The following is a 27141-nucleotide window of genomic DNA, read 5'->3' on the forward strand; positions in this document are numbered from 1 at the left end:
CAAGTGTCACTTTACAGCAAAAACACAAAAGTACTTAGGACATTATTTGCAAGACCCCACACAAACAAGGAGTAGGAACTTACTTATCTGCTCACCATGGAGTAAACTTCTGTGTTTTGTATTTTTTTTTTGTATTTATTTTTTTTTTGAGTTTGTTAGGAATAAAAGGCATTGCATTTCACTATCTAAAACAAAACAACAACAAAGCAAACCAGCACCTTCTTGGGAAGCCAGCCTCAGCCTCCCTTTCTGCCTCCTTACATACAGCGTCCCGTCCCTCACCTAGCGGGTTCAGCACGCGGCAGGGCACAGCAAATCTCCTCACGAGGACCCCATACATCACTCTCCTTCCCAAGACCTCGTGTTCCTTCTTTCATTTGGTGCTCTCAGAGAACTGGCAGCCCTTAAAGCACGACATGCAATTTAGCAGGCATGGAGGAGGCTTTCCTGGGAAGCGCTGGCGGCACTCGCAGGCTGCCTGTGACAGACCTAGGGGTGGCTCCCAGCATGGTGTGCCCGATGCTTCTCAGCCATGTCCCCTTGGTCCTTCTGGCTCTGAGCTCGGCCCAAGGACGGATGCTAACGCACTCATTAAGGCAGCAAAAACCACAGCAGTTGGTGTGACAGGGGGCAGTCATCAAGCCATGTGGTCAACCAACACGGGGGAACCAAGGTTTTAGGGTGCAGTGTCCACCTAGAGATTATTCTGTATCTGCAGTGAGCAGCAAGGACAGTTCTGAGATAAATGATGTGCTTCCTGAAGATAATGGCAAGAGCCATGGCTTAACAGCACTGAAAGCTGACCTTGAAATGGGGCCATTTGGCAGACACATGCAATTACAATTTAGCTTTTCCCCCTGTGATTTCTGAGTCTCGGGTAGTCAGACACGGGGCTCGTCCTTTGGAGATGCAGTGTTGGTGCCAGTGTATGAGCTGCCTTTTGCCTTCTGTCATGGAATCACCGAAAAACAAATCCAGAAGGGATGTCCAGAGCCCACCACTGCTAGCCCAGCATCCCACAGCAGGAGCACCTCCACCAAATTTGTTGTTATCTAGCTCAGACCTAGGACTGCACCTGACAAGGACTCTGCAACTGCCCCAGCACCCAGCATCCCAGCCAGCACCCAGGTCTCGATACCTCTATTGTCAGGAAGTTTTTCTCAAGGTCTACCTGAGTCTTTTTTGCTGCAACAGAAATGATAAGTAACTGTGCCATTCTCCACCTAAAGGGAGATATGATGATTCCCTTCTGCTTTACCAAATCACTAAATTACTTATTTCAAAGCTCATTACATCTATTGCAAATCACCTTGGTTTTAAGCTAAAACCACCGTATGTCTTCAGTCTGTCCCCACTGGCCATATTTTTAAGACCTCTGGTCATTTCTGATTTTCTCAGCTGCACTCTCCATATCCTTCTTAAAGGCTGATCATCAAAGGTAGACAGTCCTCAAGCTGAGAGCTTATTAGTGCCATACAACTGCTACGTTCCCCCTGTCTATCAGCTCCATCCTGACATAAGATACCCAATAGAGCTTTCAGACCTTTCAGACAAGTGTTCCTACTGCTTGTTTGTTTTCGTCTAAAGTGCTACAGCTTTATCAAAAACCTGAATAAGAAAGGACAACCCACAAACCCCCTTTAGCAGTGGACTTCCAAAATTTTTGTCTGACCTCATGTTAAAGATCTGCCTTTGTTGGCAAATTTAATTTTACTCCTCATTTCAGACGGATTGTCATAAATCATGTGAAGCAGGAAGTGTGCCTCATCTACATTTAGTTTAGTGTTAATTTAAGACACTGGTGTAAGTGTAGTAAAAGTCATGATAATTTATTGATAAAGGTATAAATCTTTCAGTGATTGGGAAAGAGCCTGAAATAGAGTGGAGCCAGAATATTACAAGCGAAAGGTTTTCGGTTCCCGCTTAGATCCAGATCGCTGCCTGTATTCACACTGACATCCAAATGTCTAACTGTAATCCTGACCGCATCCAAACCAGGCAGTCAGTAGGTCATGTCCAAAAGCATAAATCGCAGGCACTGTCAGCACATGTAGGCTTGGCAGCTTGTAAAGAATTTTGGTTTATCTGCTGAAGCAAAATGTCCTCTAGAGCCCCCAAATCTGATCTCCCGTTACAAAGAGAAAGAAAAAGGATGTTTGTGCAAAAGGAAAAATAGCGATAAGGATCCAAGAAAGGTCTTGGCATAATTGCTGAAATAGAGAGCTAGCTTCTCGGGTAAATTTGGTAGCCAGTGCTGAACACTGTATCGCTGCAGCGATGCTGTTAGCATGCTCCGTGAGCTGCCTAGAGCTGGACCAGGGGTTTGGACACCAGTGGCAGGTCCTACAGGGAGAGCCATCCCTGAGTAAGACACATCACAAAATAAAAGCCCACATGGTTACAAAAGTCTGGGTGTTTGTTGATCCTAGGTTGTCCTCTTTTCCAAACTGAATTAATTCCATCATTATGTTGGTGACTCAGGCTTTACTCACCCCATGAAAAAAAAAGAAAAAAAAAAAAAAAAAAAACAGGAAAAATATAGAAAAAGATTTTTACTGTCTAAAATATGGGACTCATTTGGGTCTGGGTTTTCTTTATCCTGGAACAGAGACTGAGAGCAACTCCTTGGTCTAAAGTAGCAATTTTTTACAATTGTGAAGTCATCAGTTTAATTTTATTTGCCTTGAAATGCTGGCTTTCCAACAGCACTTCTAGACAATCCTAGAAATAAGCACACTTCTACTGCATGCTAAATCTATAGGACTGCAAGGAAAACAAATGAACAAACAAATGTATACATAAAGGAAGTGATTGGCAACCAAATTCTAAAAATCAATGTTATCTTCCATACAACCCTAACGCTGCACCCCTGCTCAGCCCTAGCAGACTTTCTGACCCAAAGACGGCTAATAAATAAATGATAGGGCTGCATTTCATCCAGCTGCCTATAGATAACTCCTGGATGTTGTAAATGCAGCATCTGCTTCATGGCCTGAAGCACAGCAACAGGTTGGAACAAACCTGCCGGCTGGACTGCTCCGAGCCTTGCTCTGGGTCTTCTTTCGTTTCGGTTCAAGTGCGCTCGCACTTTGAGCCAACTCCTGTTCTCGCTGGGCTGCGCATGAAGCATCAGCGCTGACTGCGATGTATTTGCTCCAGTAAATCTAGAGTTAGTCAGAGCAAAATTTGATTCTCAAAGTGCAGCTTCAGGTTCAAATCCAAAATCTCAAAGGAAACCTCAGTTGAAACAACCAATTTTTGCCCAATTTCTGGCCAACGCAACTTGCTTTTTTAAGGAGGGAGGCGGGTTTCCTCAGATCTCCACACGGATTCTCTCAAAGGTTTGTAAATCCTTGCCAAATCCTTCACAAACCTGGGCTCAGATTCAGAAATACAGTGAAAACAGATTTTTTTTCCCCGGCACTTTTGCTGCTGGTTCTGGCCAGGATAAGAAAGAGTAGAGGCTCAGGGAAAAAGAATGGGGAAAAAGATGATGCAAAAAATTTTCAAATGTCAAACATGTTCTGTCTGGGCTCTGGGCAAAACTTTGGGGTGGCTGTCAATGCACTTATCCCCCTCTCCCTTTTATCTTCCCTGGCTTCAATGCCTGTTGCTTGTACCAGAGCCCCCCACCCTTATATAACCTTTATATAGTGTTATATAGAGTTGCAGCGCTACAGACCATAAATATGTGATCCCTGAGCCTTCTTCCTTCGTGAGGTTTACATCCAAGAACAGAGGAACATTTGAGTTCACTCGTGCAGCAAGAACCGAAAACCCCTGTTTCCTTGCACAACTATAAAAAATAATTAAGCTAACCAGCTCCCCAGACCTAGGAAAAGATATGCTGGCCAGCCAACTTGCAGGAGGAGAAAAAAAGAAAACAAAGGGAAAGCCTTGGCAAAGAGAATTGCAATCTTACTGTACAATTAACTTCTGAGACAGTGAGTAGGATTAAAGAGTGGAACATTTCAAGAAACATAGCTTTAAAACAGCAAAGCATTATGAAGCATATATGCACATTTCACAGACCTTTGAAATCAGCAACACTGGCAGGTTTATTTGTTTTGATTGTCTCTTTTTGTTTCTTTTACTACTTTGGGATTTTTCTCTCTCTCCTTTTCAAGCCTAAAGCCAAATGACCCATGAGAAATGTACTGTAATTTGTCTCTTATCCATCCCTCATCTCCATCTGATATTCCCTCTGCCCTGGTTACCCTGATGTTTTTCCAGACTCTACAGGCTGAACCATTGCAACAAGGAGAAAAGTCAAACGATAAAGAAAGAAGTGGCGTAAGGATATTTTCAGGAACCAGTTGTTAAAACAGATTTCCTTTGCCGCTTTTCCGAAAGCCCTTTTGGCTGCAGCAAGCCTCATTCATGTATACTCGAGACTTTAAATCAGTATAGGAAGGTACATATACTTCGGGCTATTTTAACCATCAGTTATACCGCTTGGCACTTCCACAGTGCTTCCCCTCTGGGCCTCAAAACGCTTCCTAAACATGAAGAGAGAAATTCCACTCTGGTCAAAGCCCTGACACAAGCCCTCTGCACCACTCCAAATCCCGTCCAAGGGCTTAAGTGGTGCTAAAGTGGGACAAGAACCCTTGCGCTGGGCCTCCCCTCAAGAAATGTCACCAGGGCTGAAGAAGCTATGAAACGGGCAAGCAGAAGAATTTCCCTTGTCGTGCAAACACCAAAACAGGGGTACAGAAATGCAATAATTTTCTCAAAGGAACGTAACCGTTCAGCGTGGCAGCTGGGATTAGAAACTCCATCTCGTGTCTACGCTCTTTGATACCGTGGATCATCTTTCTTTTATGGAAGTGGTGGTTTGTGTTACTGATCCTTCAGGTTTTCTGCTGGTGGCCACTAATCATATTTTACAATCCTTCCCTCTTATTTTACAATCTTTTACTGATATTTTACAATCTCCAAAAGTCCTAAAGGTCTGGTGCTCAGCAGATGGAAAGTCGGAGTTCCCTCCGATAAGCCGGTCCTTCCTGAATCCCTTGGCTTTGCTGTTTCGAAGACGATGTAGCACATTCAGTTCATAAACAGATTTTCTCGTGGAACCAGGGCTCTGCTTTCAATGAGTGAGCAGCCACCGTTCTAATAATATTTGGCATTTACATACCACCTCTCATCCCACAGAGCTTCCAAGAACAACCAACAGATACGTGCATAGCACACTGCACAATAGTTCAAGTAAAGGACATTTTGGTTTCAGTCACCAGAACAAACCTGATTTTTTATGAAAAGCACCAGAGACCAGGAATGCAGCCTGTCATCACTCTCTTGAATCAGGTCAAGAGTTAGGTACAGGCTCTGTTAATCAGACTGGAAGCCAGAGATCAAGAGGAAACTTGAAGCTTTGACACAGAATTTCCTTTAATTATAGGAGCAGATCATAGCAACTCTCTATATTAGAGATATCTAAGGATTTCCACTGTTAATATTCAGCTCCAGCCTTGTCTCTCTCCTTCCCACCCTTGTGGCTCTAGGGTCAGGCTTGAAGTCACCTTTTCAGCCAAGAGCTTTGCTGGTATGACCCTCAGGACTCCAGGCTGGAGCAACCCACGTTTGGTGCTTTTGAAGCACAGGGGAGCTCCACATGCCCCCTCTTTAGGGTACACCCAAAGCATGGGGTTACCCTACTGCACCGACCCTGCCCACACTGGGCTCAGCAGCACCCACCTACACTGACTACACATGGAGGGGCAAAGACCATTCTGGGGTGAACCCTCAACCAAGGAACATGGGTGATTTGGGGGAGCCAAGCACAGGTCAGGCTGCGGAGTGCTGTGGTCTCAGGGTACTTGCAGTTAGCTCACCGTTAGTCACAGCCCCTTTGGAGGGGGGCACCTCACGCCATCCCTGCAGGGTGTGCAGCTGGGACCTCGAGGGGTCCGGATGCCGAGCTGCTCCTTTAGCATCTCCTCTAATTAACATGCAGCAAAAAATGCAGGATGAAAAAAGAACAAGATCAAATTCTTTGCTCCTTTCATCTCCCTTTCTGACATTAATCCTCCCTGCGCATAAACCCCGTGCCACGAAGTGAGATATACATTGCTATTGGAACAAAAAGAAACTTGGACTCAGGCCGACATCATCAAAAAAAAATAAATAAAATCATATATAACCACAAAGGACCCAGCATGTTTATTACAGATACTTCTGGAAACGATGGGCCAAAATAATCAGCCCAAATATGCATCTTGCAAAACATCACTTTTTCTTTGGAGATGCCGCTTCTTTTCTGTTTTTGTTTTTATAACTCATGAACTTCCAAATCTCATTTCTTAACCTTCTGGCAGGGCTGTGCACAAAGTTGGTCCTGCTGCAGTGGGCAGACCATCAATGGCTTATATTTAGGATAATCCCAATTTTCCTCTTTTCTGAGAAAGAAATGAAAACCTGACTCGAGTGAGACTGGTTGAAGTTTCCTCGTTTCATCTTATGCAGGAAAGAGCAGGAGACACCAAAGTGAGATTGCAAAGAACATTGTCTGGTGTTGGAGACTTCACTCCAGGGAAACCAAGAAAACCTTACACCCTGGCACTAAAAGCCTCAAGTTCGTGAGATTTTTTTCTCCGTTTCAATGAAGAACTCACCAGCTCTTTTTATTTTCTCTTTTTTTTTGTGGGGGCTACTGGCAAGTCCTACCTGTAAGTCTCTCTCTTCAGCAGCAAAGTCCTTAACATGTTTTTTAAGAAAAAATAAAAAATGAATAGTCAGATTCAAATATTATGAGATCTGTGAAAGCTGGTTACACTTGTTCTTTCCCAGCAATAAAGAGATTACAAGGAAACAGAAAATGTCAGTCACTGAAACAGAAATTTCACAGAAGAACATTTAGCTTTGAAGTTCCCAGAATCCACAGTAAATTGCCAGGTGATCTGGCAGAAACACCAACACACCTGCAACTGAAATAGTTCAGAGCTGCAGAAAGAAAATACTGTGGACAGTATGTTTTCTAAATCCAACTTTTTATTTTTAATTTTTTTTTTCATTCTGTATTCCTGTTCAGTTGGAAGACAGAAAGAAAGGAAAAGAAGGTGAGGGAGAGAGGACTAAGTAGATGATGACTTTGTCAAGCAACTACTGTTGGGAGATGGAACATGAGGTAGCAGTGGCTGTAACAGCCTTTGCTAAGATAATTAACTCATTAACATCAAAACCCTGCCCCTCATTTCTCTCTGCTGAGCCCCTGACAAGCAGCAGCAGGAAAGATGTAAATGTGCCTTTTCCAAGCGCTCGGGAATTATCAGTCTGCCTTGAATTTAAACCTCGCCAGGACCTGCATCTTCTGCAAAGATACAGGGTAAAGAAAAAGGCATGGTGTATGTGTGCTTCTGAGATTGGACATTTCTCGAACTGAAGGATATGTCAAGCAGACAAGGTCCTTAAGGAAATGGGGCAGCAGACGCATCAAAAGCTGAGGTTATTGGGTGGATGGGAGGACATTTATGTTGTCTCACATATGGATCTGCTAACATACAGCACAACGCAGGCTCTATCAGACCAAAGCCTAAGACTGATTGTAAGCATTCCCTGGAGGACACATTTCCCAAGACCCTACAAAATTGGACTGGCAGATTATGAAAGGTACAATACTGATCCAGCATGTAACAGTAAACTAGAGGAAATCATACCCATATATTTGGCCTACAGACATGAGTGCAGAAATTGCCTGTTTTGGCACCACAAGTCTGTGGATCCACTTGAATCAAATACAGACCCCTAACAAAGGGCTACGAGAAGGCAAAGATCTGTTATCCATTGTCAGATAGTAAGACGAAAGAGGGAAAACTGATTTTCCTTCACTTCTTTACCAACATTTGCCACGAGTATCCCCACGGTAGGCAGGCCATGCCATGCAGTCTGACTTCCTCATGACACTTCACCCTCCGTCACTCAACTTGCACATCTCAACCAACTCCCACCCTGGCTTACTGCAGTAATTTATCAGTAACGTGTGGCTAACAACTACTGCAGGACTTAAGATCTTGATGACTGCTAACCTAACTCCACAAAGGATCCAGCAAAAATTGCAGGTTGTCATTTTTGTCCACTGATTCCCAAACACAGACCCCTAATTATACAAACCTGAGTTTATAAAATGTATTTCAGCATGAAATGTCTTGTGTCTACTTGTCAGAGGCCGAGAGGGAGAATTCCCTCTCTTCTGCAGCTCCTCTACAGCCAGCTCAAGCACATCTCAAGAATTTTGCAAAGTCTGAGATGTTGCCTCCTTCACTTGTGCTGGGGGCAGAGGGAGCCCCTGGTCTATCTCCTGCTGACCATTTTCTGGATCAAAAACTGGAAGTTATCTGGTGATCATTCCCAGACAACTCTAAAAAGAATTTTGTGTCTGATGAAGACAAAGGTGAGCCTGCATTTTTAAGGCAAAACTAGACATTTTGAGGCAAAAATACATGAATGAGTCTATCCCCAGAAGTAAAACTGTCACAGGAACTCTGAGCAGATGAGGAGGAAGCCAGGAACTTCTGTCCCTTATCTGAATCCAAGTGGGAGCAGAGGGGATGTTAAACAGCATAGGTATCTTCAGGCAAATTGGGAGAAACACTGTGATGTGTCTGACAGAAGCATTTTACTCTGTGTTTGGAAGTTTATCATGACCGATCAATTCTGGAAGAATTAGTGAGTGAGTTCTGTTTTTTGGCACTGACACAGCAGTGGTAAAAATGCTGGAGGCAAAAGGGAAGTAATTTTCATAATGCTGTGAACTGTTGCCATCAATCCTTACCCAAAACATTTCTTCCACTTACTCTAGCGCAGTGCAGTTCTGTAGGAGCTCCCCTCTCAGCTATTGCCCTTCGTCTCGGGAAGGCTCTCGACCTCACTCGTGCTCTGGATGTGGAGACCCAAGCCAAAGACCGAAGTCTGTTGGAGTTCAATCTTTCTACGGACTTCAAAGAGCCTGGGATGCGTAACTTACTCCAGACAGAAAGCATAACACACATTTGGAACAATATTATACATGTAAAAATAGAGATGATTGAATGACTGCTAAGGAATGCAGTGTGATGGGGAAGCCTGATGTAAATCGTGCGTGGCATTTACATACCTATTTTCAGCTTCTAGCCTAGGCGCTCTGCATCCTAGTGGAAGCACCTACCTCCGTCCTTCCATTATAAAGACTTTAAGATTTAATTCTCTGAATCGTGCCTCTGCTGTGTGTCTATCCCTGCTGCGAGCAGATGGCATGACTGCTCCCCTAAGGAACTAACTGAGCAACAGCCACAAATAGCCAAAGCTTCGCCTCAGCAGTAAAGGAAAGTTGCAACTACACGTTTTGGGAGGAATCAGCAACACACAGAATTAGTCCTTACCAGAAACCAAGCCATACATGAAACTAAAATAAAAGCCCTTAACCAGAAATACCAAGTGCAAACACAGTAAGGTATTATGTATAATGTCGATGCCATTTCGTAATACATCTCAGGCGTTCTTCTAGTTGTCTCCATTTGTGCCCACTGGGATCGAGGACAGGAATAGAGCATCACCAAGCTCATGGAAATCAGATCACAGAAAAATGCTCTTTTCTAAGTGTTCTCAGCCAGCTTTGCAAACAGAAGCGGTTCAGGCAGTTTGGAAACATCTTCACGCTCCACAGTGCTCACTTGAAACAAACTGCGCTCTGGTCTTTTGGAGGTCTACCTCTCCTCCTCAACAAATGAATGCAACATATTTCTTTATTTACTTAGAATTTCTCACCAATTAATCTTTCCCTATCTCATTTTAATTAAACAAAACAAATAAATAAATCAAGTAAATGCGGAATAACTTAAAGCAACGCATTTCAAATGTAAAGGGCAATTTTGGATACCCACACACTGCTGATAGTCATTGGGTCTTGTTTTGGGCATAAAATTCCTTTTTGTGCCTTTGGAAAGTGCACAGAAATTGAATAGAAGATGACAGTAACGGGTCTATTAATTGATATCCTCTGGATTTTCTGTTATTTAATCAATGTCTGAGCTCTGACTGCAAAAGAAGCTTAAATTGACAACCTCATTCCTTTCTCTCAGTGCTCCCTAGCCTGTTTTCTTCAATACACAGCTCCTGTTTGCGAGCCTGACAGGGGCACAAGTCTCATTACATCGTATCACGGAAATTATAAATGACCCGATAAACAAAGAGGCAAGTTCCCAATCAGCTCGTTCCTACCACACAATGTGGAATTCTGCACATTTTACCCCTAATCCCACATCTGATCAAACTGCAATGTCTTCAGGGTCAGGAATGCCTCTGCTTCCTGGCCTTTCTTTTGCAGCCTAATCAAATCTCAGAAAAGCCGATATTTTCACTCCATGTGTCTTATCTTTATCCTTACTATAATTTGTGCTGCTCAGTGCTGAAGAAGTAATTCAGCAACATACTTCATGCGATGGAGCAAATCATTAAGGGAGCAGAAACGCTGGCAAGGCCCGAGTAACAGATTAAATCCCCTTCTTGGCATATTCACTTTTACTGTGTCTTTCAGTGTAATTTCGACATGGAATTTTCCTAGCATAAATCACACAGGTTTCCCTCTTCCCCTCCACACCACGCTGCGTAGCTCTGTGTTTTGGTAAATCTCATCTATTAATAGTTGCCCTCTGTGGCTATAAAAAAATACCTCAGTAGTCAAAAGCCAACCCTTGCTAGGGAGCAGCTGTGGATGCCTGAACGCACACAGGACCCAGCATCGCACAGCAAAGCCCTTTCTTGGCTCCCTGTCAGAGCAAACTGATTAAATAAGGCCATAGTCAAGCTAACGGAAAAGGAGCCCCTTCCCTGCAAGAGGAGGGAGAGACCGACTCCAGCACCAGGCTGGAGAAACATCAGGGTATTTCCATTTTCTCGCTGACATTTTCTTTTTCTTTTTTTTTTGACTTAGCAAACCCCCCTCGCGTGTCTTCCTCGCTCCACCCTTCTGCCAAGTCCCAATAAAACTCTCGCACTTAAAGAAGTAGAACAAAAACGTCATCGCACTAGCACCAAAGGTCGCGGGGTAAATTTTAAGGTCTAGTCTACTTTTTTCTGTTTGATTGATTTAACTGATTAAAGCATTTCTGCTCTTCCTGTGCTTTCAGCAGCATCCTGGGTAACTCTGGGGAAATTCAAACCAACCAGCTGTGATCCGTATTACAAAGTCAGGGCTGGAAATACACACAAGGATGTTGATGGGGCCATGCTGCAAACCGTGAAAGGAGAGGAATATTGTCTCCTGGTAAAGCGAGAACAGGCTTTTACGTGTCGGATTGAGATGTTTTCAGCTCAGCAGAGGATGCAGGGAATTTCCCGTTGTCTCAGCACCATAGGGTATCTGTCCCATCACAGCGGAGCTCCTGGTGACAAAGCACCTGGTGGCAACAGCTTTGCTCCCCAATTTTTCCTTTGAATTTCAAGTTCTTGCAAATCCCTGGGAACTGCCAGTTTCCAAGGACTTCCACACAAAGTCTGCACAATGCCAGAGCCATGGGGTAAGGAGCTGCAGGGAGTACGGGAGCCTCAGCTCTTCTGGAAAGCAGGCTCGAACTCTCAGGACTTACGCCACACCTGGTCTGAAGCTGCAGGCCCTTACAAAGCCAATGCCACGTAACTTCAGTGCTTTTTTTCAAATTTCCCAAGGGATGTTTCACTAAGATAAATTCTCCCTGCAAAGCTGATGGGAATGATTTGAAAAACGAAGTCTTGTGCTGGGGAAAACGACTACCACAGCTTCTCATTGAAGACCTCAATTTATTGACACTACAAGGACGTAGCATGAGAAGCAAATTTATTCCATATTATCTACTGTCAGTACAGCTCAAAAGATGAATTTTGAGGCAGCAGAAAGAATTTTATTCTCTAAAGCCTCGTAATTCAACTCTGCCGAAGCTGCCCTCACACAAATCTGCGATGACACATCTTTTCAATGTCTAGGGCCCAAATTATTTTTAAAAGCACTGCAGGTAATTGCCATTGCTGTTATTCCAAACCACTGCTATTTCCACTGTTTTACTATCACTGATGTAACCCAACAACTGGGTTTATTCTGCAATTATTGAATTAAGGGAAATAATATATCTCATAACAAACAGCTCATGCCTCAATGGCTGTTAGCAGATCTCTAGGTAGAATCTTCATGAGACATCCACTGTTCCCAAGCTCTCTTATACACTACTCAAACATCTGGGTACTTTCCAAAATAATTGGTCTGCAGGGTGCAGATTTTATCAGTATTTTGCACTAGGGTGGATTGGCCACAAGAGTCTTTAAAACAATGGTAGAAATAAAAAATGCTGAACCCTAGTTCTCCTGAAGAATTTTAGAAAGATCAAATTAGGCCAAAATCTCTAATCTTGATTTCAGTGAGGTCCCTTTTTAGCAGGGGTCCCTTTAGCAGGGTCCCTTCTTTAAAAGAAAAAGGAAATTAAAAATGAAAAACAGCACTAGGGAAAAGTTAAGCATGTACTTCAAATTCACACATGCCAGGAAATTTAGAGTTAAAGGTGAAACCCCACCCTAAAGAGCCCCATACTGGAGGTATTTTAGCGAACAAACACAACGTGTTCTGAAATACAAAGACCCGGTAGGGTGCACTAGGTATGGAGTTTCAGCCTTCACTCCAAATTTCCTGGCTTTTTGGAGGTTTATTAGACTTTCATACCCCAAACTTTTAAGTACTCCAAGAAGTTTCCTCAGCACAGCTCTCCCTGATCCCTTTGGAAACCGGGAACAAGCGCTCTGATGGTGTAGCCACCCACCCATTATTAATGAACCAGAAAGCCCTTTCTTGCAAATTTATGCTAATTTGGGGTGCTGAAATTGTGTGCAAACTGGGTAGTTTCAGTTGAATTGCTCTGAGAAACTCCAGAACCGCAAATGTGCAAATGTACTCAGAACAAAACTGAAGGACAGGATGCCAGTGACCCCAGCAGAGCAAGTGCTTCTGATCTTCCTCTGCGGTGTGTGGGTCCCATACCTCCACTTCAGCCGGCACACACGGAATTGTTTCTGACAGCGGCGTTTTGTTTTCCTGGTGAAAGCACCCTGCCAGGTTGTGGGATGGGGACTTCTCAGTGATCTCTGCACAAGCATATCTTGGTGGTGGTTAGTGGCAAGGTGACAGAACAGCTCCACAGTGCCCTGGCCCTGGGGTGTCTGAAGGGCCATCAGTTCTTCGTGCTGCAGGTACGAGGAGATAAACTGTGAAACTCCCTTCTTGCCCTGGGTGGGCAGAGGAGAAAGCCTGTACTTCAGGACCGAACTGCCTTGGGGAAGGAAGGAAAAGAGAATAGGGAGGAGGCAAACAGGGACTTAAAGCATCAGGAGCCGGTGCCAAAGAAGTTCAAGCAAGGGGCAATAGACACCGACTGTTCCTCGCGCTGTTGCCTACAGATCTGCCTCTGCATCCTTTCTCCTTCAATCTTGTCCAGGACCTTCCTCTTTTCCCTCACCTTTCCATTTACTTAATCCCCTCTTCACTCAGTTCCAGCTATCAAATTTAAACATACACACACACCCAAATCCCCTGCCACACACACTCCTTCTCATACCTCTGAAATCTTCCAACAGGCCAACAAACTCAGAGCGGAAAGCCCACAAGAAATCATAAGCAATGATTTACTGAGACAAACCTTTTTTTATAGATGAACTGATTAATTTGGAAAAAAAAGGAAAATACTTTAAACTCGTAAACCCTTCTTTTTATTCTTATCTTTTGTCCTTACACTATTAATTGGCTTAAAAAGGAGACATCCTGCCTTCCTCCCACAAAACCTGCCTTACTTGCAAGCTGCAGCTCTCCCAGCTCTGTCAAGAACATCATCGCTCTGCACATCACAGCACAGCGTTATCTGTTCTGCTTGGAACATGCATCCCTTTTCCCAGTCCTTCCACCATATCTCCTGAGGCTACAAACAAGTCCTCTGTGGCATAAAGGCTATCTTTCTACCCCAAAACATAGACTACTTGTAGCAACTGCTATTTTCTGAGTAACCACACTTTTGGGTTGGCTTTCTCCCCCAGCATTGAGTTCATAGATACTGGGCAAAGGCAGAGCTGCTGGGCCAGTATTAATGCCTGCACTCACATCAACATTTTCAGCTGAGACTATATAAAGAAAAATCACCTTATTCTTCTCACCCCTTCTTCTGAACCCTGAGAAGCCCCCACGTGAAGGCAGCAGAGATGCCAAGGATCTGAAGTGTGGCTGCACAGAGTGAAGTCCCCCAGGACACAGCACAAGTCAGCATCCTCTCTCCTAAAAGATTTCTGTACATTTCCACAGGCAGCAACAGTGAAGAGATCATTAAGAAAAACAAACAAACAGCTGAAGTACTGTTTGTCCAAATGCAGCAACCCACGTGAGGGGCAAAGTCAAATGCATTGTGCTCTCGGATGGTGTAAATGAGCACGGTGGAGGTCACTGCTCCGAATTTCCTCAAAAGGCAGCTATGGATTGCAAGAAATGGATTTAAATTCCTATCAGGAAAGAACTCCGAAAGATAGGATTGGAATTGCAAATGGAAGTATTGCACCTGGTTAAGCTCGGCACAGAAATAGCCTGTACTTTGCATCTTTCTGCGTGAAAGGTGCAACCTCCTGAATTTACAGAAGGCTTTGGTTGCCGCTAATTAAAAACGCAAGGGGCACCTCACACCTACTGCTGACGAGAGCTTGCACCCAAAGGGATACAGGAGAAAAATGGGGTGATTAAGCACAGCCTCACAGCATTTAAAGAGGCATTTTGGACATGATCAAACTGAGGGGGGGTGCGAGAGACGGTGTAATGTGCATTGATCAGCAAAGAGCATAAAGCAGCCTTATGCAGACCGCTGCTTCTCAGAACACGTGAGGGGATGAACTCCACCTTGTTTGTTTAAACTGAGGCTGGTGAGGAGTTATGGGGAGCATCAGCGGTGTCTGCTGGGCAGCCAGGTCTGCAAGACGCAGTGCTGCAGAGTCCTTGCTGAATCCGCAGACTCTGTGCTTGCAAATCTTCCAGGTGGGGTTCCAGAGCCAAATGGGTCTGCATTAGCACTGGAGAGTATAATAATACTTTAATCTATTGTCTCCCACAAGGATTCTTAATGATCTCTGATAGTTTACTCCATAGATTTTATAGGCTGTCTCTATTCCAAGCATCCTGCAGTTTGACCAGACAATGATCTTTTTAAATAATGGATAACGTCCATGAAAGAAACCATGAGTCCTATGAGTCTTGGGGAAAAAATGTTTCTTGAAAAATACCATTGGAAAAGATGACTGTGGATCAAGCTAAAAACTCCTAGCATTTCTAGGGTGTGCAGTTGTAGATGTAGGAATAGTTTCTTTAGAACTGAAGTCCTGTCTATATCAGAATTCAATACTAGACTTATAAATGTCAGTTGCTAGCATGGGAACAGATGCAACTCCTCCCAGCTGATTAACATCCCTGACATCTGGAATAGAGGACAGAATAAACAGAGAGAACAGAGGATTTCCTGTTGGGACTTGGCTTTTGGGTGCAAACTACCAAGATACAGCAACTCTGTCCTTGACAGTGTTATCTCTCCACCTTTCAAACAGCCCTGGGGCTGGTAACTAAAGAACTGGACATATAGCACTGAATCCCTAGACAAAAACTCAGATATTTGCTATATGTCTCTCTGATACCTGTGTGAATGCAGGAGTCCTTGATGTCAAGAGCTGCACAATGGCCTCTTTAAGGCAGGGGATTAAGTCCTCAAGCTTCCTGAACTGAACAGCTTTGATGAATTTCTTCTGTTCTTTTTAGTGTTTTGGATTAGGTCGAAATTAATTCTTCCTTGGGAATCAAGGAGTATTTCTTATAACTCTCTTAGCCCCTCAAAAAGGGCATTGCGAGTGCCTCCCTCCTCCAGAGTAAATTGACCGTGTTTTGCAAAGAAGCCTTGTGAAAAGGTTTTCAGTGGAAGAGAAGGAACAAACAGCAAAGAAGTTAGTCTGATCAGAAGCTCACGGAGGAGCGATGCAGTTAGTTACCTGCCTGAGGCTGCCTGAGGCTGTGGCTTAGCCAGACCCCTCCAGCTGTTAACAGTGTGCCCTCCACACAAGGCCCTGCCATAGCCACTGCTGCCCGAAACTACGGCAGAAGCTTCTACAGATTGTTCAGATGTCCAGTTCAAGCCTATTTCACGTATGACCAGAATGTGCCACTGTACTTAATCTGGAGTGAGCTGACATGATGCAGCGTGGAGCTGTGCTGAGCTGCAAGATACCACAGCTGGAGGGGCCACAGAGAGGGGTGGCAGCAGCACGGCACCAGACCTGAGCTCTCCGCTGAGTGTTGCTCAGAGCCCACGGGCAGGTAATGCAGACAAACTCAGTGCCCGTACAGCTCCTCTCTGCCCCTTGTTTAGGCAAGCAGAAGGGCTGTGTGAGCCTCCAGGGCACACGTGGGGATGTTGGGAAAGCTCATCCCCAAGGTCACTTCTTCTGGGAGGGATTTCCAGCAAGCATTCAGTACTTTGTCTGAATCGAGGGAGTTTGAAGACACTCCAGTAGCTTCTACTGTTTCAGGAATTTCATCAGCATTTTCCTAAGAAGTCATCAAGACGAAGGCTTTCTTATCTGGATATGCAATCCTGTGGTGAAGTCTGATGTACAAACCCAGTATTACATAAAAGGAATGGTTCAGTTAACCATAGTATGGTGCAAGAATTTGCCACATCAAATGGCACTTACAGGGAATGATTTCCTATGATCCCTTGCTGTTTGTTTCAAGTTTTTTTTTTTTTTTTTTTTGAAAAAGAGCCATGGTAGGTGTCATGAGCTAAAAGTCTTCCCTATTTTGTAACCAGCAGTATCCCAAACAACAAAAGGAATGTGCCTTTCTGGCAAGTATGTCTATCCTTGCTCCTTCCTTTTGTATTGGGACACGATGTATGATCTTAGCATGTTCTCATCTTCCCAGAACTACAGAAACAAAGAAAAGTGGAACAATTTTTGCAAATCTTGTGCTGGGACTAAATACATTCTGTCCCACTCTCATGTAATTAGTAAAAAGAAGTTAAGCAGATGTCTCAGATAAAGCCTGCTGTGTGAATAATGATAACCAGTCTTGTTTTTCTTCCCGTAGGCTATTAAAGAAGACGAGGGATGATCTAGCTGGTACCACAATGCTTACAGCTTTCTGCTCTGCAGCTCCCAGAGCAGAGTCCCCATCCATCAGCACTGTCCCTCTAAACTGTCCCTCCGGCAAACTTTGCAGATGTGTCACAGTACTTACATTTCTATGCACCAACACTCCAGCTACCCGACTGTGGCACAACATCTCAGCTTTGGAGGTGCCAGAAGGAGAGGTTGGACAGAAAAAATGCCTGAGAGCTGCACCACAACAGTGGCTGAAAGACACCACCAAAGTACCTGAGCACTTTGTCCAAGGTGCCAAAGGGATCGCAAGAAACTTCTAATGCAGATTGGAGGTGTCTCAAAATTACTCTGGTACCATCATGTCTGTGATTGCAATTAGTCAAGAAGCACGCACAGAGTTTTTTGCTCCAAGGCTCAGAGCAACTCCAGGAGATCCCAGGATGGAGGCTTGAAGGACTGGGACTGAGACAGCCACACTGAGACTGATACACCAAGGAAAGCGACAGGAAATGAATCCATCTCCTTTTGGGGATGAAGAGGCACTGAAGAGGGTTCCTGTTTATAACAGCATTAATCAAGCATTAGCACTTTTTGGTTGGTTCCAAAGAGCAGAATTACTTCAGGAATAAACTCCACATGGTGAACAGCTGGCCACAACTGCAGACACTAAGAATACAGAAGGAACAAAACCCAGTCACATCTAAAGATCCCCCGGTACCAGGGAAGACTGAAGAGTCTTTATGGCACAAAGCTCAGGGAACTTTTTCCTGGTACCATTTCATCTATTTCACCTTCTCTCCCCCCTCCCCCCCCCCCCACACACACTTTATTTGATGCCTCACCAGACTGAGGGTTAGTTTCCTTTCCTTCTCCTATTGTTAGATTGAGCTTTGGCAGAGGAAACACCTGGAATTGGATGTGAGCTCTCAGTGGCTGTGGAGATGTCTTCATTGATGTGGTGCAAGGCCTGCACTAGAGGGGACTGAGGCCTCTGCCAAAGAAAGTGATGACAAGAGGGGCTGGTGATGCAAAATGGGCCCAGATGGTGCCAACTGAGTCACACATTTTGACTGAGTCAGTAATTGGCACAAAAATTGCTCTCAGGGGATGGTGCTGAGGGCAATGCCAAAGCCAAACACAGGGTTTGAATCTTCCCCCTTTTAGTCAATGAAGGCTTTGCTGACAAAACCACTGCCCTAAACCTGTATTCATTAGCCCAAATGCTCAGAGGTCAGCCTTTCAAACCTCATTGATCATGTCTACAGACCCAACTGCTGTATTTTGCCATACTGAGTGTGAACACCCATCACAGTGATGGGCATGAGCTCAGGCTGAGCACATTGGCCAGCAAGGAAAGGCTCCAGAGAGATGGACTACCTTCTGCTGACCTTGGCTTCACTGCCAATGATCAAAGCTGCGTTACAACTTCTACGCAAAGACAAATAAATGAAATCTAAATGTTGCAAAAAAAAATCTTTGGAGGAACTACAGATTTTCTCAGGCTCTATGTTGTGGAAAAAGATGTTTAGGCCTCCCTCACCGACTTAGGCTTGTTGCAGAGGAGATGCTTCTCAAGCCAATGTGAACATACAGAAGATCTGTGAGCTTAACACCATGAATGCAACTTCTCCAGACAAGTTCAGCAAGGTGGTTGCCTCCAAAAAGAACATACAAATGCATATGAAAAGCAGGTATGCTATGTTAAGGTAACTTCAAATTTTTGAATTAAATTCCTTGCCTGGGCTTGTGCAAGTCCAATCTGTCTGTGCAGCAAAGAAACTTCATTTGGAATAGAAATATCTCTGCATGTCAGAATAACAATAAGGCACCGTCTTAAATCTGAAAACTAGAATTTAAAAGGCTTTTCTTGTTTCATTTTGTATGGGTATTATGCTGGTCACAGTACAAGTGATAAAAGGGTACTATCAGATTAAAAATAATGTATTTTTCTAAAAATTGTCATAGCTGTTATAACTAACACCTCGAGTTCTCAGAACTACAGTGTTAAAACAATCCAATTTGCATTATGCCTTTGATGATATTTGCTCAGTTGTGTTCCTCTCCAGTTGAACAGTATTAAAAGACTGGTATTTTTCCTTTCGATATTTTCAATAATTAGTGTTTAAAGTAGCTCCTCATTTGAGCTTTGTTCACTGGTAACTGAAGTCCAGCTGAGCTATAGGGATGTTTTTTAAAAAAAGCTCACTGCAGTTTTTAAAAAAGAAGAATGGAAGCATTTCTTTGCAGCTTAATTATGTGTATTTTAAGCTCCAGTTGAGATGACAATGTTGTTTAAAAACTTCTTTCTACTAAGGAAGTTACAAATATAGCCTGAATTGATATAATTAAAGCAACTCCAGAACAGCTCATACTTTCCTTCTTAACCTGAATTTCAGTGTTGACAACACAGGGTGTTCTGACTGTCTTATGGTTTTCCACCATGACTCCAGAAATTTCCCCCAAAAGCTTTAACATGGGATACAGATGACAGAATTTCTGCAGAGTTCTGCAGAATTTCTGACAGAATCTTCTGTGTGTTTATATCACTAACTCATCCACAGGAAACTTTTTTTTTTTAATTGAAACATACTGACTCTTCTCTGAAAATACCCAAAAGCACATTGAAGTAATTGTAGCTATGATCTACTCAATTGATTGAAGTTACTCGGGGATGACCCTCTTCAGACTACAACACGAAGAGGCCATTAGCTGAGCACCTCATGATTTTATAAACTCACATCCATCCACAGAAATCTCCTCTCCCACTTGTGATAAAGTGGCATTACATTAAAGGTTGGACTAGATGATCTTAGAGGTCTTTTCCAACCTGAATGATTCTATGATTCTACCCCTGCTTTCATATCTACATAGAGGAACACAGAAGAATTCAGTCACCCACCCAACATGTGCAACAGCACTCCCAAGAATCTGGTACCCACCTCCCTCCTCATAACCCCTGGACTCAGCAGCCCCTCCACAGCAGTGCTTACGGAAATCAGTACTCACATAGCATTCAGAATATAGAATAACCTACCTACCTCCAAAGGTACCTACAAAATTAAAGTATACCTAAGAGTATTTGTGTTCCGTGCCTGAAGGGCTCTTCACTCTCCAAATACATATGAGCTTCCCATGGCATATAATCTTCATTCCTAAGAGTCTCTGGTTAAAATTATCTGTGCAATACCTCAACATACTGCTCATAACCAACAACTGATGGGTCTTCTGACAACGTCTGTTTCAGTCTTTAGTGCTAGCTTTGTTTAGTCTAGATAGGGAAAACCAATTCAACGGCAAGACGCTGTCAAGACCATTACTGAGATTGCATACAGGTAATTGCAATGTGAGCCAAATACTATGGAAAAAAATAAATGAAGAAAAAATGCCAAAGCCTGTAATGTCAATAACATAATGGTTCAGCAGCCAGCAGGCTGATCAATACCTAGACAGATATTCATTAATATGAACATAAAAATCTCGTTTAAGAAATTGCCTACCTGTAAGGAGAATATGGGTCAAAGCATGTCTTGGTGACTTCTGTTATCTCCGGGTTACAGCATTCCCCACCATCAAAGTTGTATCTCTCGTAATTACAATCCATGTCACACACACCGTTCTGCTTCTTCTTGTTGAAGAGCGTGTGGCGCACGTGTCGGCAGTCTCCCCCGTCGTAGCCAGTCAAGGTGTGGTTGCACTCGGGATCACAGTTCTCATCCCCGATCTTGCTGATATCGCAGTTGGCCAGGATGAGTCGGTGGCGAAGGGAAGAGTTCTTCACCTCCAGCACCTCCAGCTCCCAGGTGATGTTGTAGCGGCTGAAAGCCTCGTTTAAATGCTGATGCTGGAACTCGATCTGCTGCTGGCTGACAGTGGGGTTCTGGTGCTTGTCATCATAGAGGTTTACCACACGGTAGCGAACTATTTTGTTACGGCGGAAGCTGGGGAGCTTGTTGTAGCTGGCAATGACGTCCGTGTTGTCACAGACTGTCTGTCCGCAGAGAGGAGGCTCTAGGCTGGTATCCAGCAAATAGCCATGATGGTAGCTGTACTTGTTCTGAGGACTGCTGCCATCCTTCATGGGAGACCAGGTGTTTTTCACATTCAGTAAACTGTCTTGAAGAACTAGCTGAGGTAGAGGCGTGTCTTGTCTGTGAATTGCCTGGCCCATGTCCAACAAGATCTCCTTCTGAGACCGGGCTGTCCTCCAGAGGCTGAAGTGCTCTACATAGCCCCGATAGTTCTGGTTCAGGGCATTTCCTCCAACCATGAGCACCTTGCACTTCAAGGTCAGAAGACTGAAGATGCTGCCCACTTGCTCTCCACTTGTGGCTACCTGGGCACCATTCACATAGAGTTTCATCAGGTGCCCATCGTACGTGGCAGCCAGATGCACCCACTGGTTGGGGAGGTAGCTGCGATGTGCTGCAATGGTGGTAACTTTGCGAGCACGGTCCGTCTTCAGAGAGAAGAAATAGCGGGGGTCTCTATTCCCCTGGTCACTGACGGTGTTAATCCCCAGGACCCATCCTCGGTCACGGGAGGTGTAAGAACATTTGTCATAAAGTCCTACGTGCCCCCAAAAAAGAAATATGAATAAATAAGGATGACAGAATAAATAAAGAATTTCGTCTTTAAATTGTATAAATCTCTCTCTCTCTACGTATAAACACACACTCACCTATGTACATTACAAAGTCAGCACACACGAAAGGCATTAAATCATCCAGAACGTGACTGTGGGAGGTCATGTTAAGACTTGCTATTAAAAGTCAAGATTTGCCAGTGGCATGTATGAATGGGATTCCCCTCTCCTGACCGAAGACCAAAACCCTTTTGCAAACTCTTATCGGCACAAAGCTGTACTGTGCATTCAGTCTTGCCTTCATTCAAGCCATACTTCACTGGCTGAAAATGCTCTCAAGAGGCAGTCCTTGGTGGCCTCACTGACAGCACTGCACCTTCCATCTAGCCAAGGCCCACCACGGGCAATAAGCATGACATCTAACCACCACACAGCTCCAGAGACACCGAATGGCTAGAATAACCTTGGTAGGATCAAGTGCCCAAATCTTGCAGAGAGCAAATGCATCGCATTCAGGCTGCCTTCAAATTCACGCCCATTAAAAACCAGTAAAGAATCAGCCTGCACTGGTATGCGCCAATGTACCTAACTGTTTACCGTGAGCACAAAGCACAGATCTACATCTAAAGATCTCTCCACTGGTCCTCAGCTCCAAAAGATGGTAAGAGCCCACTCCTTCCCAGCCTGGGATATGAGGTCTGGCAAGTCAAAGACATACATTTCCATCTTTTGGTTCTCAAAGGCCATGGGCTGCAGAGACCCCTTGACTGAAAAAATAATCGTTAGAGCCTTCAGCGCCAATGGCCTTCCTACTATCAGCACGTAGAACGCGCTCCTTCCCCCAAGCCTTCCCTTCCAAAAGCCTAAGCGAAAATCATAAATCTCTGACAGTTCAGTCCTCATGAAAAGACTAAATATCCCCTTACCTCACCCCTGCACCCTAACCCTCCCAGCACTACAAGCAAATAACATCTTCTGCTTCTGACTAAGTTGCTCAACAGCCATCTGTTAACAATCACTCATTAACAGTGCAGTCTTGTCTAGTATCAACAGAGCAAAGGTTACAGGAGCATTCACTGTATTTTTCCTCCCCTCTCCCAGCACCCACCTTCCCCCTCGCTCCTCACACCCTTCCCCTTTCCTCCTCCTCCCCCCGCAAAAAAGTCTTCTGATGGGAAAGTTAAAAAAAAAATTTAAACAGGGCTTTTTTCTGCACGCTGGTATTTTGCTAGGGACTCTGAGCTCCCCCTTTTCCTGTTGCCTTTGGAAGAGAGATCCCAGGGTTCAGAAGGTAATGTGTTTATTCATCTGTAGGGCGCACTCAGTTCAAAACCTTCTTGAGACCAGCTTCTAGTTTATACTGCTACTTCTGATCACGGGAAAGGAGAGGAGGAGGAACAGGGAAGGAAAAAAACAAATATGCTAAAAAAAAAAAAAATGACATTTGCTGGGATGGATGTTTACCTGAGAAATTCATTATATGAAAGCCAAGCTACCAGTGACCTTCTAGAGTCAGGGATCTCCTGTTTTTTGAGGGTTTTTACATCTTCTTTATGGAATAAATACTTTTAGCAAGCATTCATTTTTGAGATGTATTAGAGCCCATAAATGTCTGCATTTTTATGAATCTCAAATGAAGGTATTTTCCAATGATAGTTTCCAAAGACAGTTGGCAAATTCCAAATAAGCCATAAACAAAGAAGTTATAAAAATGAGACATAAAAAGTTGCCATCCCAGTATAGCAGGCAGGGGTCTCTGGCAACTGGGCGAGGCTCTGGCAACTGGGCGAGGATGGAAACAGTTGTCTCTGGGTGTGAAGAGAGACCGGCGGCATTACAGGAGAGACACAAAGCTTTCCTCTTCTGGGAGACTGCCTTCTATTGATTCTCCCCCCTGCCCCAGAGAAACATTTGGACGTGCCCTATATAGAGGTATGGCATCCATGCAAGCCAGGGCACAAAAGTGAGGACATGGGATGTTCCAAAATATACCCAACTCTGGAAAATTAAAATTCTGTGGGAGTCCATATTCTGTTTCAATAGCTTTCTGTTATTGAATATCTTTTGTTTCCAGTGTGGGAAATACTGAAGAAAGAGAGTAAAAGCGTATCCTATAAATGGAACCCAGCATGAAATGAAGCCACCTCTCCTGAAAGGAGACCTTTTTATAGGTACACTATGATCTCATCTTATCATAATAAGACCATCAGAGCTGGTCAGACATTTTTTAACAGAGCTTTCTCCTGCCACCTTTGCAGCCCAGCATGCGAATTCTCCAGGCCTGCAGGCCCAGGGCAGCTGTGCACGCAATAGCTGCTCCACCTGTGTCTTACGGCATCCAAGCTCCCTGCTGTCGGACGGAGGGCTGGAAGTCCTGGAACAGGCTTCTGGGGTCTCCAGCTCTGAGGAAGTCCACCATACAGTCTTTAAGGGTCAAGTTTTTTGGCTTTTTGTACTGACCGGGGCTGGAAATATTCCCCTAAAGAACTAATAAATTATTGTGGAATGGAAATTCAGTTTCCTAGCCAGGATTAAAGAACATCTTCCTCTCTCTCTGAAGTGCTGCATGATGCTAGTGATTGACCTCAGCTGAACAGATGGAGCTGCTGGAGGAATACTACAGAATAGTAGCAATCCTCCCTTGCCTTTGAGCATTTAAACCCTGATGTGATGCAACGTGTCTTGAGTTTGGCTCAAACAGCTGCCATCAATTCAAGATTTACAGGGAGCCAAAGGAGGGCAGAAAAAGAAAAAAAAACAGCGACAATAGGGACACCACTGAACATGTCAGTATGAAAGCTGCTGAACTAAAACAGTCTACTATTCCAGTTCCTTACATTTTCTAGTTTAGGGCAAAGGTCATTACTGAATCCATATGTCGCATGCAGTATTCTTTTCTCAAACTTTTACTATTACATACATCCAACTCTTGATGAAAAGATGGATTGATCACAATACTTTCAGCAGGAAGACTTGTTTTATTCTTAAGAGAAAGGAAAAATAATACGAAAAGGGATGAGAAACCTGCACTCCCTATAACTTGCACAGTCGTGCCATTTCTTTATGACCTTCTTTTGCTTGTATATGCTGTACCTACTTTCCCAGTCCTTCGCTTACTTTTGGCTTTAGACTACGAATCCTCCGGCTAAGGGAGTGTCACTTTTCCGTTTTGTCCCCAGCACAATGAAACTAATTTCAGCTGGGACTTTGGATGTCATAATAAAAGAATTTATTACTTCTTCTATGACAACTAATAAGGGCAAAACCATTGGATGAGGGACATGTGAAATAATTGCCAGAACTTCTGAAAACTGAATAATTTGATGTTTTCACAATTTATTTCAATTTAGTAAAAGGTTCCATAGCCATGAGTTATTTCTTAGACATAATTAAGAACATTTCAAACAAGAAGAGGCCTCTTTTACCCCAAACAAGGCTGTTTTTGAGTAAAATCACCCCCTCACAATGGTTGACACTGAATTTCAAAATTCAGCTGTGACCACAACCAACATTTACATGAAAAACATACAGAGTTTAGATGCTCATTTACACGGGGAATTCTTTACAATAATGTGTCAAAGGACATTTTTAGCTACTTGGTGTCCCTTAAGAAACCAAGAGTGGTGTAAAGAGGCCTCATGGTAAATGAGACTCAAGCCAACGACTGCAAAACCACAATTTGGCGAATATGCCTCAAGTTTCCGAGCCAAGAAATGGTGCGAAATAAAACTGATGTTTGTTTTCCCCACAGCAATTAGATTAAAAAAATATGTACAAGTCTCATACAGCAGCAAACAGTTTTCCTCACTTCTGCTTGCCTTGAGTTGCTAGAAAGGGATGGAGCTGCAGCTGAGAAGAATACTGACAGCCCTTCTCACCCCTCAGTCTGAGTGATTTTTTTCCCTGTAAAGTTCCTATTCCTGAAGCCCGGAGGATTAAAACAGAATTTATCTTTTATTAAAAAAAGAAGAGGCACTAGTTCAGCTTTCCAGTAAGAGTCATCGGTAACCGTCCTTCCGCACAGAAGTGAGTCACTTTTCAGACGGCTCCGGAGGAGCGCGAACACTTTGGGATGCCACGTTCCCGTGGGCTGAGACAGGGGGGGCCTCCGATGGCCCATCGGGCTCCTTCCACCCCATCGTGTTTGTCCCATGCTGGAACAGTAAATTCCTAAGGCACCGAGGTACTGAGGACTGCTGGAAGATTAAACCCCGAAGGCCTGGTGCCAAAATGCAAATAGGGAAAACCAGAAGTAGAGTCTCTGCCTTTTTTTCTTACAAGTGAAATATCACTTGTTTGGCTACCAACCCACAACTGCTCCAGAATACAACTGCTCATCACACCTGAGCTCCCCCAGGGAGCCCCAGCCATGATTTACACCTCAGTTTGTTCCCAGGCCTTCACCGGGACTGCAGCAGAGGGGCCTCCGTGCGCAGGACCCGTGCTCTGGGCTCATGAACAGCCACTCCGGGAACAACGTCCTGGGTGAGGACACGAGGCTTTGCCGTAACTGAGCTCCGTAACCGAGCTCACTATGCCGAGGTTGGAGTAAAGGATTATCAGGAGCAGCCCCAGAGAAACAGGGATGCACAGCTAAAGGCTGTAGCTGCTGGAGGCGTAAGAAGCTCTCTCTGTGGGCACAGCTTGAAAGAAGAGGCCGAAGTAGCCCAAGCAAGCTGCTGTAATCCATTTTAATATTATCAATAACAGACTCCAGACCTCCCCTGGTTGCCTCAGTGCTGTTTCTTACATCTTGCAAACAGCAATCTTTCCACTAATCAGCCCAGCCATTACCTAAGAATTTATTTCTTTACGCAGAACAAAGTTTCGCCCCTTTGCTGAGCAATAGGAAGGGAAGGGAAGGGAAAAAAAAAAAAAAAGAGAGACTTGTTATGCTTTATTTTCCAGAAGCTGAGGCTGGGGGAAGGGGAAGAAGGAGGTCAGTTCGACTTTGAACACATCAGGTGTGCTGTGGAGCCAGTCACAGCCGTGCAAGGCAGAACGGAAAATAGTGCCCCGCACTTCTGAAAGTTGGCCGTGCCTGTTTTGCTGGGAGACTACAACCAGAGGTGACAGGACTCAGTTATGAAAGGGGAATTTAGGTCAACAATCAAAGCTGCAGTCAGGGGGCCCAAGAACAGGGAGCTAAAGGTTGGGGCTGTTTTTTTCTTTAGCATGCTTTAATCGTTTAGTATCAAAGCACAGAGGAACGCTTGAAAGAGCAAATATTCTACAGGAACCTATAGAAAGCTTTTATCTGGCCAGAGGAAAATAATTAAAACCGACAGATTTGGGTTAAGTATCCCCATGTTCCATGCAATTGGATAAGTCAGCGAAGATCCACTGGAGCAGTTCTTGAGTTCTGCACTGGATATTTGATGGTATGATGTTGAACCCAATATAGTTTTACAAAGGGGAGAAATAATCTCTCCTTTCCTTTGCTGTAC

The 27141-nt window shown here is 44.1% G+C and overlaps 1 protein-coding gene across 6 annotated transcripts in view; it reads right to left on the minus strand.

Moving 5' to 3' along the window:
- The window catches only part of PAPPA (pappalysin 1), a 361581-nt gene that overhangs the window by 133529 nt on the left and 200911 nt on the right, over positions 1–27141 (minus strand). For all 6 annotated transcript variants that reach the window (XM_084494331.1, XM_084494334.1, XM_084494332.1 and 3 more), the window contains one exon: positions 20610–21678. In XM_084494331.1, coding sequence (XP_084350457.1) covers positions 20610–21678 — 1069 coding nt within the window. The remainder of the gene's footprint in view (positions 1–20609; positions 21679–27141) is intronic.

The sequence above is a fragment of the Aythya ferina genome, assembly GCF_964211825.1.
Source record: "Aythya ferina genome assembly, chromosome: 20".
NCBI classification, from domain to species: Eukaryota; Metazoa; Chordata; class Aves; order Anseriformes; family Anatidae; genus Aythya; species Aythya ferina.